The 15322-nt window shown below is 39.0% G+C and overlaps 1 protein-coding gene across 1 annotated transcript; it reads right to left on the reverse strand.

Annotated features, from left to right (window-relative positions):
- Positions 1-799: 799 nt before the first annotated feature.
- On the reverse strand, positions 800-15322 carry prr14 (proline rich 14). The gene is made up of 11 exons (XM_059347926.1): positions 15184-15322; positions 12964-12992; positions 12693-12802; positions 10652-10814; positions 10511-10567; positions 9810-9850; positions 6190-9093; positions 5718-5859; positions 5039-5148; positions 3751-3819; positions 800-2909 (listed from the first exon to the last, which is right to left on the reverse strand). Exons 3-11 carry the CDS (start codon positions 12788-12790, stop codon positions 2615-2617), a joined length of 3879 nt encoding a protein of 1292 aa, XP_059203909.1. The 5' UTR covers positions 12791-12802; positions 12964-12992; positions 15184-15322; the 3' UTR covers positions 800-2614.

The following is a 15322-nucleotide window of genomic DNA, read 5'->3' on the forward strand; positions in this document are numbered from 1 at the left end:
AAAGTGACCGTTTGATATGAAAGGCTCTTTCTAAGCTCACGAAACCCCATTGAATCTTAGTTTTAGCTCATTTTAGACTAATAAAAACAGTAATGAAAAATATGTTCCATTTCCACCAATAGATCACCCTAAATCCTACACACTGCTCCTTTAAATACCATTACAATATAACATACTTATTCTTAGATACCGTATATACTTGCTGATACTACAAAAGTTAATAAATTACACAATATAAAAAGTAGCAACACAAACTTGCTCATCAAGGATTGGGTCTCTGCTGGAAAAATAAATGGCATGGCAGTGCTTCATCAGAACAAGATGCAGGATCTTGTTCCTGTTGCCACATTATCCTGGCACTATTGCATCGTTACCATATTATCTTTATTAATGTCAAATGTATCAATATGTTGTACTTTTATACAAACATATAAACAGAATCTATTTCATAATAAAACAACAAAAATGTTTGTGCTCTGAGTTGCTTGAAGGATCTTGAGATGCCCGAGTTAAAAACAACAATTACAAATACGCCTACAAAACATCAATCTAAACATCTTACAGTTAAGGCAACTTCATAAAAAATTGTCCAGAAAGCAAAATACATACATGGGGGAGTTTATCAAGAAGTTACAAATAAAGACACCACAAAACAATCCAGAGAACCACAAAAAAGTAAGAAAAAGCCATCCAGCAGTGGAATCTGGAGCTGCACTCGATTAGAAATGCTTTCCGGTGTACCGCATTGTGTATATTTTATACAACAAAAACCTCTTCGGGCATACATTTACAGAACAGATTTCTGAGAACTGAAAACAGACAAGTAATGGACAGAAGTTGTGAAGGTGGTTGCAGCAACTACAAATCTCTTGCTGGCATGTTTAGAAGTGATAATCAGCATTTAATATAAAATAGCTGCCTTTTTGGATTAATTTACAATTAGCTGCAATGTCACGACTCCCCATGTAATGCAACGCATTCTTTGAAACGCGACAGTGCAAAAGAAATCAGATGCATGCTGCATTAACATTTAGTCATAGTAACAAAGCAGCACCAGCACTCACTCTGGGAGGTTGTGCAGATTTGTAACTCTCAGGGTAAACCTGAGAGATATTCTGAAAATGTTATCATACTGGACAAGTATTTAAATCTAGGACGTCAATGCTTGCTTCTAGTCAGTTTCACTTATCCCAGATGGAAAGTGGCTGTGGGAAAATAGGACGGCAGAGGTTTGAGTGCAGTAATGACAAAAAAGCTTCATAGGGGTGTCACGATTTTCCATTTTCCAGATGCATTTTTTTTTTTTAGCACTAAGGCTTTGCTATTTTCCAAGTAACGAATCTTGTTTCGTAGAGACCAACCAACCATTGGCTTTATGCTCTGACGATTTTCGGTTTCAACTGATTTAATTTTGTTATGTACCACAAAGGCCACATGGTCAAAAAATCTGATTTTGCTGATCCTGCTTTTAATTTCAATGACTGAAATTGAAAGCTTATAGAGAGCTGCAGGGATGACACTTTATTTTATTAGACCAACCGGGAAGTAAGCATCTACTCGGAAGAAAAAAATAAGTAAAAATTATCTACTTCCAGCTCCTTAATATGAATATTTTCTGTGTTTTTTACTCCTCTATGACAGTAAACTGAATATCTTTGAGTTTTTGACAAAACAAGAAACTTTTGGACTCACATCTTAAAGACCAAATAACCCAAATCGTGAACATAATTGACAATAAAACAATAGTCCACTATGAAAATAATCTGTAGCCTTAGATTATAAACAAACTACAACCCGTTTACACGACTACAACTTCACTAAGGTCATGATGACGCAGGGCTGGGCAATATGAACAAAATCAAATATCATGACATTTTTGACCAAATACCTCAATATCGATATTGCAACAATGCTAAATATATAAAGATAAAGCCGAATAAAAGAACAGCTAGAAATGTCTGGTAAATTCAGAAAATGACACCACGTAACTGTAATGCGGCCTATAAACCCAGGAAAAAAACAACACTTATGCAAAAATTAACGTATTACGATATCCAAAGTCTAAGATAATATCTAGTCTCATATCACAATGTCATATTGCCCTGCCCTACAATGATGCTTAATATCTCCAACAACACCTAAAGTATTTTTAGCCACTTGTTACAAGCACCCTTTTTTATCATACGGGAAAGCTTCAAAATTCAGAAGTGGGTTTTTACTGACGTATTGAAGGAAAAATCTCTTAAATCTGTTAACCAACGGTCATAGCATCCAGGCAAAAATGTAATAATTTAAAAAACCCTCCATCAATCGTGACACCCCTACAGTAAAATGCATTCAACCACTACGTTTCTAAACAATGTCTATGAGGCAATGCGCTTCTGGTGCTATGATGTGCTTTTCTTCAACTCTTAGGCTATAGATGCTACAGAACGTAATTCTTCAATAATAACTTGTCACGACAACAATCATACACAGATTGTGCTGAATAAAAAGAGCTGGAAGACTCACAAGTGAATCCTCAAGTTGAAAATACATTAGAAATAGATCTCTTTCAGTGTTTTATTGTGTTTTTTAATGGCTGCCAAACAAATCGCCTTTCAAGAGGCGTCTGTCAACTGTCTTGCTGATCGTCTATCAACCACAAATTCAGCTGATCGAGTTTGGCACAGAGAAGCGAGTCCACGTCCTGCGCACTGAGGGGCGGCTCGTCTTTAGGGAAGCCCCCTCGTCTTGTCCTGGAAGATGAAATACCCGCTGCCTTTCCAACACCAACAAGTGGCTTCTTTGGTCTTCTGGCCTCGCCAGCTTCCAGGAACTCCAAAAACCGTTTGACACGCCTCTGGCCAAACCAGGACTCTGAGCCATTCCGGCGATTGAGAGGCACCTCGAATATTGTCTCCAGCCGGCTGAAACCCGAGCAACAAATTCTAATCAATGAGCGAGTTCAGGAGGTTATGGGGAGTATAAGTCATGCCTCACTTAAAAAAGGTGGCACTGATGTGCTTAGAGGACGAAAAAGTCAAAAACTGTGAAATCTTTCAAAATAACATCAGTTCTGACCATAACTATACAATTTCTGAATTTCAATTGCCTTAAATGCCACAACACGCCAAGCAGCAGAGAAGTGTGACTTACTATAATTATCAAATTCTTTCTGTGGGCAGAATGCATGTTTACTTGTTTCAGGTTGAAAGAAATCTGTGACATAGGTCAATGATTAACAACAACACTGATTTTGATGCATTGCATCAAACACTACAGTGCTCCATAATATAGCAGCAATAACTGGTGGAAACCAGAAGAATAGCATGTATTTGCCCCATAGGGCAAACCTGACAGAATAGCTCAACCTGGTGGAAAATAGTAAAACCAAATGACTGAATGTTTCAAATTTTTGAAAAATGACTGAACTGGAATTCAGTAGGATCATTTTTGTGTTTAGGGGTCTGAGTGTTTGTATTTTGGACATGCAGTTAATTATATATTTAAAAAATAAATAAAAATAATAATAATAATAATAATAATAATAAGCCAAAATTGTCCCTAGTGAGGCAAAAGGGTAAAGTAACAGCATTGCGTTTCCGCTGGTGCCTCCCTCTCGTCAAGCATTGCGTCACTCACAGCAATAATCTGAGGTGAAGCTGTCACTGGGTCACAAATCCATAGTGTGTACCAAGTGTCAGTACATAGCCTGTACACACTGGAAAAGTCTTGGTAAAAACATTTTTTTTGTAATGTTGACCTTACCTTTCAGGAGGTTTGCTGAAATTCTTATTGGTGTAAATTTCTTCCAAACTAAACTCCTTCTTTTTCAGCCTGTCGCGTAACAAGAAGAAAAGAAACAGTGTTGCAATTAGTGTGAATATTGATCAGTGTTCAATAGACAACAGACATGGATCGACATTTACATAAATCAAGTACGACCCAATAGCTTTTGTCCTACTTTCAAACGCTAACCTATAATGTAAGGCAGAGGGACTTTTGCATTGGCTACATAACAGATGCTGCATGTGTTGACTTTTCTGCAAATGGACAAAAATTAACAAAATAGTTTCTTAAGGTACTCAATCGTCTGAAATTGCTAATTTTGCTCATGGAGAAAGAGGAGAGATAGATCTCTTTTTGATTTGTTGAAGTCTACAATGAAGCATAAATACGGCAAGTGAGTTAAGACCCTTTGGAAAGTTGTAAGTGCATCAATAAATGCAGAACATTCAGTTATTTCAGAGCAACTAATCCCTAGTTCACTCGACACAACTTTCAGAGTCACCAGAATGCTGCACTGTTCACACTACTTGTCCTGTGATCTGGAGTCTTGAAGTTGTTAAGGTTTCCACAACACATGACTGTCAGGGGGTCACACACTGCAAGATCTTTCCCAGTCATAAGGGGACGCAATACCATGTGTGAGACATGATGTTTTGTTCCAACAATTGATGGAAAGCGAAACAAGTGCTCCAAATTGTTTGTGTGCTGATTTGCAGTGATAAAACAAATAAGGAAAACAAAGGAAAATGTTTAAAAGAATGGATTGTAGTCATACTTGTTGATGTTATCTTTGGTACACATATTCACAAAATAGCCTGTTTCAATGCAACATAGACAGTAAAGTTCCCACTGTTCCTCAAAAAAAAAAATGTTTCTACTTATTTATTACATCACATGTCCTTGTTCTTGTTTTGTTCTTGTTTAGCTCAGTATTTTTAAATGTTTTACCGATGTTGTTTTGTGTTATGATTGTCATAACTATGCACCTTATGCAGTGGCACTTTCAATTCCGTTGTATAGTGAACTATATAATGACAATAAAGGCTAATTTGCTTCTGATCTGATGCTTTTGTCTGGGAGCTCCAAAGAAAAAGAGCTTAAGAAAAATGTCTGAAACAATGATTTGGTGAGTACTAAAAAAAATCAATGAAACAATCAATGAAACAACACGGGACAAATTGATGCCTGGGCCAGCTGAGATTCATTAGTCACACATTGTTTTTAAGGTCCAGAGTGAAATGCCGTGCTCCTGTATTTGGGTATTTACCTGATGGGTTTGGGCAGGCCCATGGGTGTCAGGTTGTTCTGGGGTTTGGGTAGTGTTTTCCGAATTCTAATAGACGACACCTTTCCTCGTTCCTCATGCTTTTGCACCACCTGTGATGATGAACATGAGGATTTAATGGTAAATGGACCTGCACTTAGCGCTTTTCCGCCACTCAAATCGCTTTACACTACAGACTGCACTCATTCACCCGTTCACACACACATTCATACTGGTGGCAGAGGCTACCCTAAACGGTGCCACCTGCCACCATTGGGAATTCATTCACACACCGATGAACACAGCATCGGGAGCAATTTGGGGTTCAGTATCTTGCTCAAGGATACTTCGACATGTAGGCTGCCATCGTCAGAGATCGAACAACCAACCCTCCGATCGCTCTACCAACTGAGCCTCAGCCGCCCATTAGTAACCTTAACCGTTGTGAAAGCACTATCAAATGTAGGCGAGACAAAAGTACAGTAATTTAAAAAAGGCAAAATAATAAAAAAAAGTTGCAATGTGACTGGTTGAGGCTTACACATGTTACAAAATGAGACAAATCTGCATAAATATGTGAATAAAAGTGTAACAAGTGTAAACAAACTGATGGACCATAACAATTTCTTATTACAACTACTTCAGTATGAGATGTCAGTGCACTTTTTAAACAAATGCATACCTTGATTTCAGAATCAGACAAAGCCTTTTCTTCTCTCAGCGCTAAATCTTCAAACTCCTGACTGGACGAGCTTGTGTCCTCGCCGTCGTCCTCCTCTTCACTCTGTTGTCTTCTCTCAATCTCACACACCAACGGATTCCCGCTGCAAAGAAAAAGTGGACAAAAGAATAAAGCATGTTGTGGCTTCTACTTTTTCCAACACATTTTACTTTTGGACTCTGCTATGCTCTGGAGTTATTGTGAAAATGTTTGGATCACACAAGCCAGAAACAATCCTCCATAGATACCACTGGAATATAATTACAGAAATAGTGCAATGCTTATAATCTTAGTGTAGCCTAATCATATTCTGCAGCTGCTCAGAACTAATTGGTTTAAACAAAATGAATAGACAAGTAAAAATAAAACAATGGAAGATTATAAATTAAACTCCAAACTTTCGGTACAGTCCAATTTTAAAAATGAGTGTTACCTGTTACTATAGTCCAACGAAGCATGAGAGGAGTCAGGTCTTTGGAGGAACAGCAATGGGTTTATCGAAGAAGAGGTGGGAGAGGACATATGGCTGGAATTGCTGGGGCTGACAGCAGCTCCTCTGCTGTCGACTTTCTTAGAGAGGAAAGCCAGGGGGCTCGAGAGGAAACAGGAAGCAAGAGCTGCGAGGGAAGTGCTGGGAGAAAGTGTAAGACTAGGAGACAGGTGTTGGCAGGTTCTGCCATATGGGAAAGACCTTCTGGATGGATACACCTCTTTGCGAAGACAGAGAGGGGCGATCTCCCTCTCCACTTCCACACTGCAGACCGTGTGCCGACGAGCCCGCCGCGGAGATTTGTGCGCGTGATGGATGGGAGGAGTGTGGGATGGCTGGAGCTGTTGTGGTGTGTGAATCTTGCTGTGGTGGAGGGAATGCAAAGAAGAAGTCCAGAGCATGTCATGGGAAGGAAGGGAGGGGATCTCTGGGCAAGAGTAGCTGCGCAGCAGGCGTCCTGTTTCTGCTGAGCGTGAACTCTCTGTAGCCAGATCTGCATTGTCCATAGTGATGGAGTTCGTCACCACTTCCCCTTTACGTGTCCTGCTACGCAAAACCCTGCATTTTCTCCTTGGCTTATCGTTAACCCATCTTGCACTAGACCTTCGCCTAGAGATACCTACGCTGCTTTCAGCTTCAGTGGGAAAAACCTCATCTGCCACAGAAGCTGTAGTTTTTTCTCTTGCATCGATGACATCCTTAACAGCGCTATCTAAAAGTACAAGACAGTCAAACTTGGGGGGGGGTTTGGAGGGCAAAGGAGCAGGTTCTTGATTACTTTCAAAAGGGGTCATTTCAAAATACACAGGGTCCGTTGAGATTTTACACTTGCCTTCTTTTGGCTGGTTTTCTTTGGTCATCGATTGAAGGTCACTGATACACTGGTTTGTCTCTTGAATTCCACAGGACGCAGATGATTGAACAGCAACACCCCTAACACCCCTTTTGGGCCTCTTGGGTGCCTGGTTCAGTCCCTTTTTCTGGTTCTCATCTTTCTGTACCTGCTGAGAGGTATTAAAATCTGTGGCCGTGACTTCAAATGGCTCCACTGGTAGTGCTGCTGAGGTAGAAACCAAATCTCTGTCTGATTCTGTAGTTGAGTTTGATTGGACCGGCGATTTCCGTTTTAGTGGATTCTTGTTTATATTCCTGCGCTTGCTTGTGCTCTGGAGTGGCTTTATATCAGGATGAATGAGAACTGCTGACAAAACTTCCTGCTCTGCTTGTTTTTTAGTGATGATTTCCAGATCAATACTGTTAATGTTTTCATCAGGCTTATTGGTTTTTGTCTTCGGTCCTTTGCATGAACCACTGGGCTGCTTCACCTTGCTGCTGCCCTTTTGGTTTTTCTCTGACACACCGCTGCTGTTATCCAGGGAACAAACCAACATCGCATCAGAGGAACTTTCGCTCCGACTGTCTAACATGGTTTCATTTATCGTAGCAAGCGTTTTTTGTCCACCTTTTCCTTTCTTATTTGCTCTTTTTGAAACAGCCTGTCTTTTTTGACCGGACTTAAGTGTTTCTTCCTTATTTGCTACAGTATTTGTCGACATAACTTCCTTGTCCTTCGTGCATTTATCTGATGTCCATGTCGACACAACTTCCTTAATTGGTGGTCTCAATATGCCACCATCTGAAGCCACCTGAAATAACTCCTGTTTTTCTGTTTCCTTTGTACTGTTTCCTTTATTAGCCGTCAGTCTCTTCCTCTTCACAAAGTCTTGGGATTGACAGTCCAGGTTAAGCACCCGCTTTGCTCTCCCAAGACCTGTAGCTGAAGATGTTTCAGGGTTTAGCTGACCCTCCAGCTGCTGAGTATCCAAAGCTGGCTTAATTGTCCTTCCATAAGAACTGTTATTCAAAAGTTTCTGGCGGCTTTGGCGAATCAAACATTGTATTTTCTTGCCACCATCAGGCTGAGGACAGTCAGACTCCAGCCTAGAATAATAAAGTGAGGAAGATAATGACAGCTCTTTGTCTGCATCGTTTGGGTCAGCTTTGATTGAAGTCAAGTGAGGAACCTGATCATCATTAACCTCTTCCTTTTTGACTTCATTTGTTAAAGTCTTAGAGGAAACTTTCTTTACTCCAGATCGATTTGTTGTACATTTCCTAGGCAGTGGTTTCTGCCGGAGACTCAGGTTACATTTCCGGTCCTCCTTAGCACCAAACATATTTAACTTGGTTTCATATGAGGCACTTACCTCGTCAGAGGGCTGTAAAAGTGTGGAAGATAAAACAGAGTCTGAAACTTCCTCAGAGACAAGTAAGGGACTGTGTTGCAAAGGCACAGAATCGGGTGAGTTCTTTTCCTTTTTAATTATTGCACATTCGTCTGTCTGATCAGAGTCGTGTTTTGGCAACTCCACACCAAACGAAAGTTTTTTTGAATATTTAGGAGGAACAGTTTCTGCCTTTTGTGCATCTTCTGCTTCAATGAGTGTCCGCGGATGAGCTTCAACATCCTGATTTCCATTCTCAATTTGTGGATGAAACACAGCGCGTGGCTCAGAGTGTTCATTTTTTCCATCGGCTTGTTCCTCACACTCTTCCACTTCCTCTGGATGGGCTGTGGACGGTGGAGGACTATTAGCTTTGAAGAATTTAACAGGAGTCATTACTATATCTGAGAAACTGGCCATCTTTGACTTTAACGACTGAAACAAGGGGCCGATCACCCATCCTCTTGGGGGAGATGGATTTTCACTCGCCAATTCACTGCATGCATCCATGTCAGACTGGGTGGTTTCAAGTTTTTTTGCGGCATCATGAGCAAACACCTTGACTAAATTTTCTGCAGCAGGGACATTTGGTTTCTTCAGTGGGCTTCCTTGTCTCTTTTGCCTAAAACAAAAACGGAAAATTAGATCTTGAAACCACAAATCACAAGGCAGAAACATGTGTCATTATGTCAAATAAAAAACACCAACACATCATTTTCTCATGGAAGCATCAATACAAGATCTTAAATCCAGCATCCTACCTCTCTTGTTCTGCTCATGAAAACATGCAAAAATCTACACCCATTTTCTACTGGCCTGATATTGTAGGTCATATGGAAAACTAGTTGAACCGTGCCTGCATCACTGACCGACCACAGTTACTTACACATGACTGTTCTTTAAGGGGGGCTTATAACCCTGATCCCAAATAGGTTGGGACATCCTTAAACATGTAAATAAAACAATAAGATAATTTGCTAATCATTTGTGATCTATATTTAATTGAAACTGTACAAAGACTGTATACACGCTCTAAATTTGTAGCACTGTCTTTATATTTGTGTTTTAAATTCTGGATTGTATTTTCAGGTAGAAACTTGCATTTTGGTTTTGTAATAGAATATGTTTAGATGGTCTTAGATGGTCAAAAACAATTATTTTTTCTCAGTCTCACACTGTAGCAGCACTTTCTGTCATGAAAAAACCCCAAAATCTTCTTAACCAAAAACTACACAATCAAACATCTTACAGCAGAATAAAAATGTCTAAGATAACACTTCCTACTATGTGATTATTATACATACACACAAGCTGAGAAGAATTTGTTTAAACACTTACTTATTGTGATGATTTGCTGCAAAACCAATATCAAATCCATCCTGCAAAATAAACACATGAACAGTTGTTTTAAGAAAATTAAGCAGTGTTTGGCTGAACATTGATACCATCTGAGCTGCTGATCAAATCATCAAGAAACTGTTAAAATGCCTAAAATTGTCAAGAAAGGGCTCATTTTGGATGTAGAGAAAAAAAGGAATGTTTTCCAAACCTCTTTAACTTTATCCCAAAAAAACAAAGCACGATGCATGCATGATTTCTTGCAAAAAATGTAAGATTTTCTCACTGATTTGTGAGTAATTTGTGAAATTCTGAAACACTGATACTTGTTAAACTCAACAATCTGGCACAAGAATGAAGATGCATTGCATTCTGTAATCTATCGCTGTCATGCATTAGTGGGTCACATAAAGACACTCGGTTGCTTGTCTGTGTCAGATGCAGTAGACCGTGAAGGAGGATTAACACACTCAATTAACCCTCACACACCCAGTTTACTGTACAGGTCTCAAATGTTGACATACACAGCCGTACAGCAAAGCTGCTTCACAAACAGATTAGACACGGGAAGCTTTATGACATGAAAAATACCATCAAGGGCATGCACCCAGACTGTAAGACGGAGACTTAGAGGCCAAAGGAGACAGGACAAGAGAAGGTTGCGTGTGAGAACATCTAGAACGCGGGAAGATATAACTGACCTTGTTTTGATTCTGTGTGCCTTCAACTCTGGGTTGCTTGGCCTGTGACACCTGTACCTACAAACCAGAAAGACGCATGACGAGTGACTTGCTTGTTTATTAAGAGTGTCTGAACAAGATTTTTTAAAGTTAAACTCCTACCATGTTGGCACTCTCCCTTTGTCTCTTTGTGAGGGACGGATTCTGTCCGGACAGTATCGGAGCTGCTCTGCTGTCTGTAATGCTCTGCTTTTTAGGAGTTTGTGCTCTGATCTCTTGAATGCGGCCACTCCTTCTGTGTCCAGATATTCCATCATTTGCATGGCTGTGAATGTTTAAAAAAAAAAATTAGCAATAAATCATGTTTATATGCAGTATTTTGTTTCAAACACAGTGTGAGAAAAAAAGACTGAAGATCTTCAATGCATTAGTATCTGTGTTAGAGACATCCCAAACCAAGTCATTTACTCAAAGGGATGGGGGCTCCATGTGCTTTACATTTGTCTCTGATCATCTCCTCTCTGATCTGTGTAAACATCCTGCAGTTCAGTAGAAGCTTCAATGAATTATTGTCATGTGACTGTTGGTCATGGATGAGTCATTTGTGGCTTCACAGTTGCTCCATGGAGCGCATAATTTCATGTTGTTGGTTTTTTACAGGATCTGGTAAGTGCGAATGATTTATTTTTTGAAAACATTTAAATTAGATACATAGAATAAAGTTATTTTGATTAAATAGCACTATTTTAAGCTTATTTATTTAAGATTTGGTTATTTTTCCTGGCAGAAGTGTTCATCACACACAATGCATTCATTGACCATCTGGAATGTGAAAATCCAAAGCTAATTTATGTGTTTACATGATTACTCAACCACAAGTTTTGGGTGATAAAGAGGTTGTCTGTCTACTACATTTTTATTCTTCAAAGGCTACATGATGAAAATACGGAAGCTTCCAATTTAAAACTATAAAGCTGGTGAGCTTAAATTATTCATATGATGTGGATAAAAGGTTAACTGGAAGAATGAGACTCCTGAATTGGCATGAAGCTATCAGGTTCTCTGTTGCAGTGTTTGGGACCACAAAAACTACAGTCCACTTGTGGTTGTGCAGTTACAAAGTGATGCTTCTTTGACTCTTAACAAACCTTTGGCTAAGCACAGACCCCCGACTGCAGAGAGCAACAAACCAACAGCCAACTTTTATTTTGGTCTGCCATTAATTTATAACTGGAATTAACGTTAAGCAGTGACAGCTGATATGACCTGCTGTCACTTGTCACTTTAACTGACGAAAGTGACGGTCAGCGACGGCTAAAAATGAGTAGTTGCTAGCTGAATGCTTTGTACACCACTCTTTGCTAACAAGAGAGAAAAGATAACAGATTTGTTACGGTCAAAACTGTATTTTGCCAACCCGGGTGTCGGAACAGAGTTTCTCACAGGTTCAGCCCAATAGTTTTTCACATTCACAAGCTCTAATTTTCACTTGGATATGTAGTGAAATGCTGCACTGCAGAGCTCGGCTGTCATTGAGTAGGCTGAGGTGGGCAAACAGAGTTCAGTGAAGAAAGGATCAGATTTTGATCAGATTTATTTTAGCTGATGCCTTTGGATCAGCTTGGGACATTCCTAACCTATAAAAATGCTTTAATACATCATCCTTACTGGAACCAATATTTAATTTATGACTGACATGCAACATATCAAGCATACAAATGATAATCAATACTAGCCCACTGTAAACTGGTTATTACTTTCTAAACTTTTTGAGCATTTCTTACATGTGTTTTGTGCTGAATGCAGGGGAAATATTTACTTAAACATTTCGGTCAACTACATCCAACAAATGTTGCAGGCTTTCTGCATTTCATGTAAATAGTTTGTAGTGCTCATCTCCATTGGTGTCTGAAGATATTTGGAGACTTTTGTAATAAGGTGCTGAGACCACAGTGTTTTGTAGTCATCCATCTGTAAAGCAGTTCACCAGATACATTTCAATGGAGAAAATACTGTTTCTTAATATCAGCACTGATGGAAATGATAATGTATCCAATAGTGGCTAATCTCCACAGCATGTACTCTTGTAATCTGTAAATATTAAATTGTTCAGTCTGTAATAAAGGGAAAAAGGTGTCAGAAAGCAAGGAGGGGAAAATACACCTACAGCAGTAGAAAACAAAAGGTGCCGGGATAACTATACCTGGGAGTGATGGAGGAAAGGGGGAGGAGAGGTGGTGGAGGTTCACTGTGGGGAGGTGCATTACAGAAACTGTTTGGGGGAATAGCATCTTCATCCATTGGACAGACTATCTGAGGGAGCGAGTCAGAGAGATAAGTCAACATCTCCTTGCTCTTTCCTTTTAGCTGTCCTCCTCTGTAAACAACAACGAAAACAACAAACAAACATGCAGGACATCATTTCATTGTGAAAGCACTTCAGAATAGGTCTAAAAAAGTTAAGCTTCACTTACTTTTCTGATATCTGGGATGGTGGTTAATTCTGAAATAAATAAAAGTGGTAACATCTTTTAATATTTTCTTTTCTGGCATTAGGCCTGTCACAACAATTTCAATATCAAGCAGAAGCACACTCACATGGCATTAAATGGTCTTAAAATGAAAATATTGTTTCTTTCAATAATTTCTGGGACAATATATCATCAAACAAAATGTAGCTAAAGTGACAGGCATATTTGAGATTGAATATCACTTTATTGATTACTCACTTGTGTATAAAATTCCAGATATATACTAAAGCCAGAGGTGACTACTTGGACAACTTGTCCATGCCAATGCCAATGTCTTTTGTCCAAATAATAGTCCATACCCCAGAGATATTCAGTTTCCAATCACATAAAACAGAGAAAACATTAAATTCTCCCAATCATGAAGCTGGATTTATTTGTGGCACATTAGCTTGAAAAAAAAGACCAGATCATGGACGTAATTTTGAGGTGGGGAGCACAGGGGACATGTCCCCTGCACTTTTTCAAAAGGCCGTTTTTGTCCCCTGCAGTTTTTACCGTCCAAAAGAGAAGCATCAGGCACTAGGACCAACCAAAATGTATAATTATTATTATTATTATTATAACAACAACAACTGTAGAACTTCAAAAATGCAGAGATTTTTAAAAAAAAAAACTTATATTTAATGCCAAAGAGATACACTTTTGATTATTTTTATTCATTATTTTCATGTGTGTTGAAAGGCAGCAACTGTTTAAAAAACACCAACAATGAAAGATTTAGGGAAAAAATACAATAAAACCTCAGATTACAAATGTGATTTATACATCCATACTCAGATAATTGTGAATCTAAGTTTTTTCCTCTATAACCGTATTATCAAAATTGATGATTGTTACACCGCAAATTGTCACACTGTTCATGTTATGCATCAATATATTTCTTTCAGGTGACTGATAGCAGAGATGCAGAAGGAGATACAGGAGGAGAAGCTGGAGGAGATGTAGGAGGAGAGGCTGGAGGCTCACAGGTGAGGTTGAAAGAATAAACAGTAAACTTAAAAGTAACAATAGGAAACTAGAAGAACTCCTAGAAAACACAGTGAACTGAAATAGTTAAGTTTTATTAAAGATACTTGTGTCCCCCCACCTCTGAAATAAAAATTTTGTCCATGTATATGATTATTTGGTTTCTTAAAATCTTTTGTTCATCAGATCAACTGACTGATAAACCGACTGTTCCAGCTCTAAAAAAAAACACAGAAATACACAGAGATGTAATGTAGTGGGACAAAGGTTAGGGACAAAAAAGGGCAAAGTATAGACCTTAATGGACCATTAATTGGGATTTTAACTTATTTTATGAGATTAACCCAAAGGCAAAGTCAACATGATTGAGAGTAGTCAATGAAAAAGGTATCCATATCTTGTAAAAAGGTTTTACACTTGTTTATCTACCAGTATATACGTTTTCGCTGTTGGTATTACAATGAATTAATTTAATGTATGGTACAAATGTTAAGGAGGTTATTGGTTATCATGCAAATGCTTGTTTAAATTAGTCCTTAAAATTGAAACGGTAATGTACCTTTTAGGAACGCGCTTTATAGTTTATACCACCAAAATAATCAGTTAGTGGAAAAATCAATCACAATTACCCGTTTCCAGTCATTGTCACTGGAACATAAACATTAGTTCACCGACAGTGTGTTACCAGAAAGGGTGGCTATATGCAGATTAATAACCTTACTAACAAAGCTGACAAAAACATTATAACCCGAGTTTTAGTGACTAATGGTTTTGCATGTCAGTGAATGTTTTCAATTAAATGGAAGCGACGGTTGGATTAAAACTGAGCAAGGTCTAAATGCTGGAATGGAAAGGGTTTCATTTTCAAACTTTTATATGTGAGCTAACGTACGTTAACATTAGCCAACGTTAGCGTGCGGGGTAAAGCGGTTATCATAAAAAATGGTGTGAATTAAACACTTAAGCCACATCTGGGCAGAGCTTTACTGTAACAATGTTGTATGGTTTGGCTAACGCCGACATTCACACACAGCGTGTAATATAACGTTACAGTTTCTGCGCCGGGGAATAGCCGTAGCCGGGAGCTGTCATCTCCCTGAGCGTTCAGTTGCTTTTTATGCGGTAAGTAGACATATCCTGTTTTTGTAGTATAGCTATTTACGGCTATTGTGGCTTAATGACAATAAACAAACTTACCGAGAGCGTTTAACAGGGCCGCAAGGTTGTATTCCGACCTCACCGTAAACAAGACATGCCGGACGGACTGCGCCCTACAGCAGCGACTCACAAATGTATCCGTTTTTACAAATCCAACAACCAAGACAGACGGCTCGTC

This window comes from Centropristis striata, chromosome 13 (genome assembly GCF_030273125.1).
Source record: "Centropristis striata isolate RG_2023a ecotype Rhode Island chromosome 13, C.striata_1.0, whole genome shotgun sequence".
In the NCBI taxonomy this organism is placed as follows: domain Eukaryota; kingdom Metazoa; phylum Chordata; class Actinopteri; order Perciformes; family Serranidae; genus Centropristis; species Centropristis striata.

What these genes read in the sequence shown, in the direction of transcription:
- prr14 (XM_059347926.1), bottom strand. Translation starts at nt 12,790, where the DNA reads ATGGATGAAGATGCTATTCCCCCAAACAGTTTCTGTAATGCACCTCCC. An exon ending in CTTTCCTCCATCACTCCCAG is followed by an intron (nt 10,815 to 12,692) that starts GTATAGTTATCC and finishes AAACATTCACAG; the next exon opens with CCATGCAAATGATGGAATAT. An exon ending in AAAGGGAGAGTGCCAACATG is followed by an intron (nt 10,568 to 10,651) that starts GTAGGAGTTTAA and finishes TCTGGTTTGTAG; the next exon opens with GTACAGGTGTCACAGGCCAA.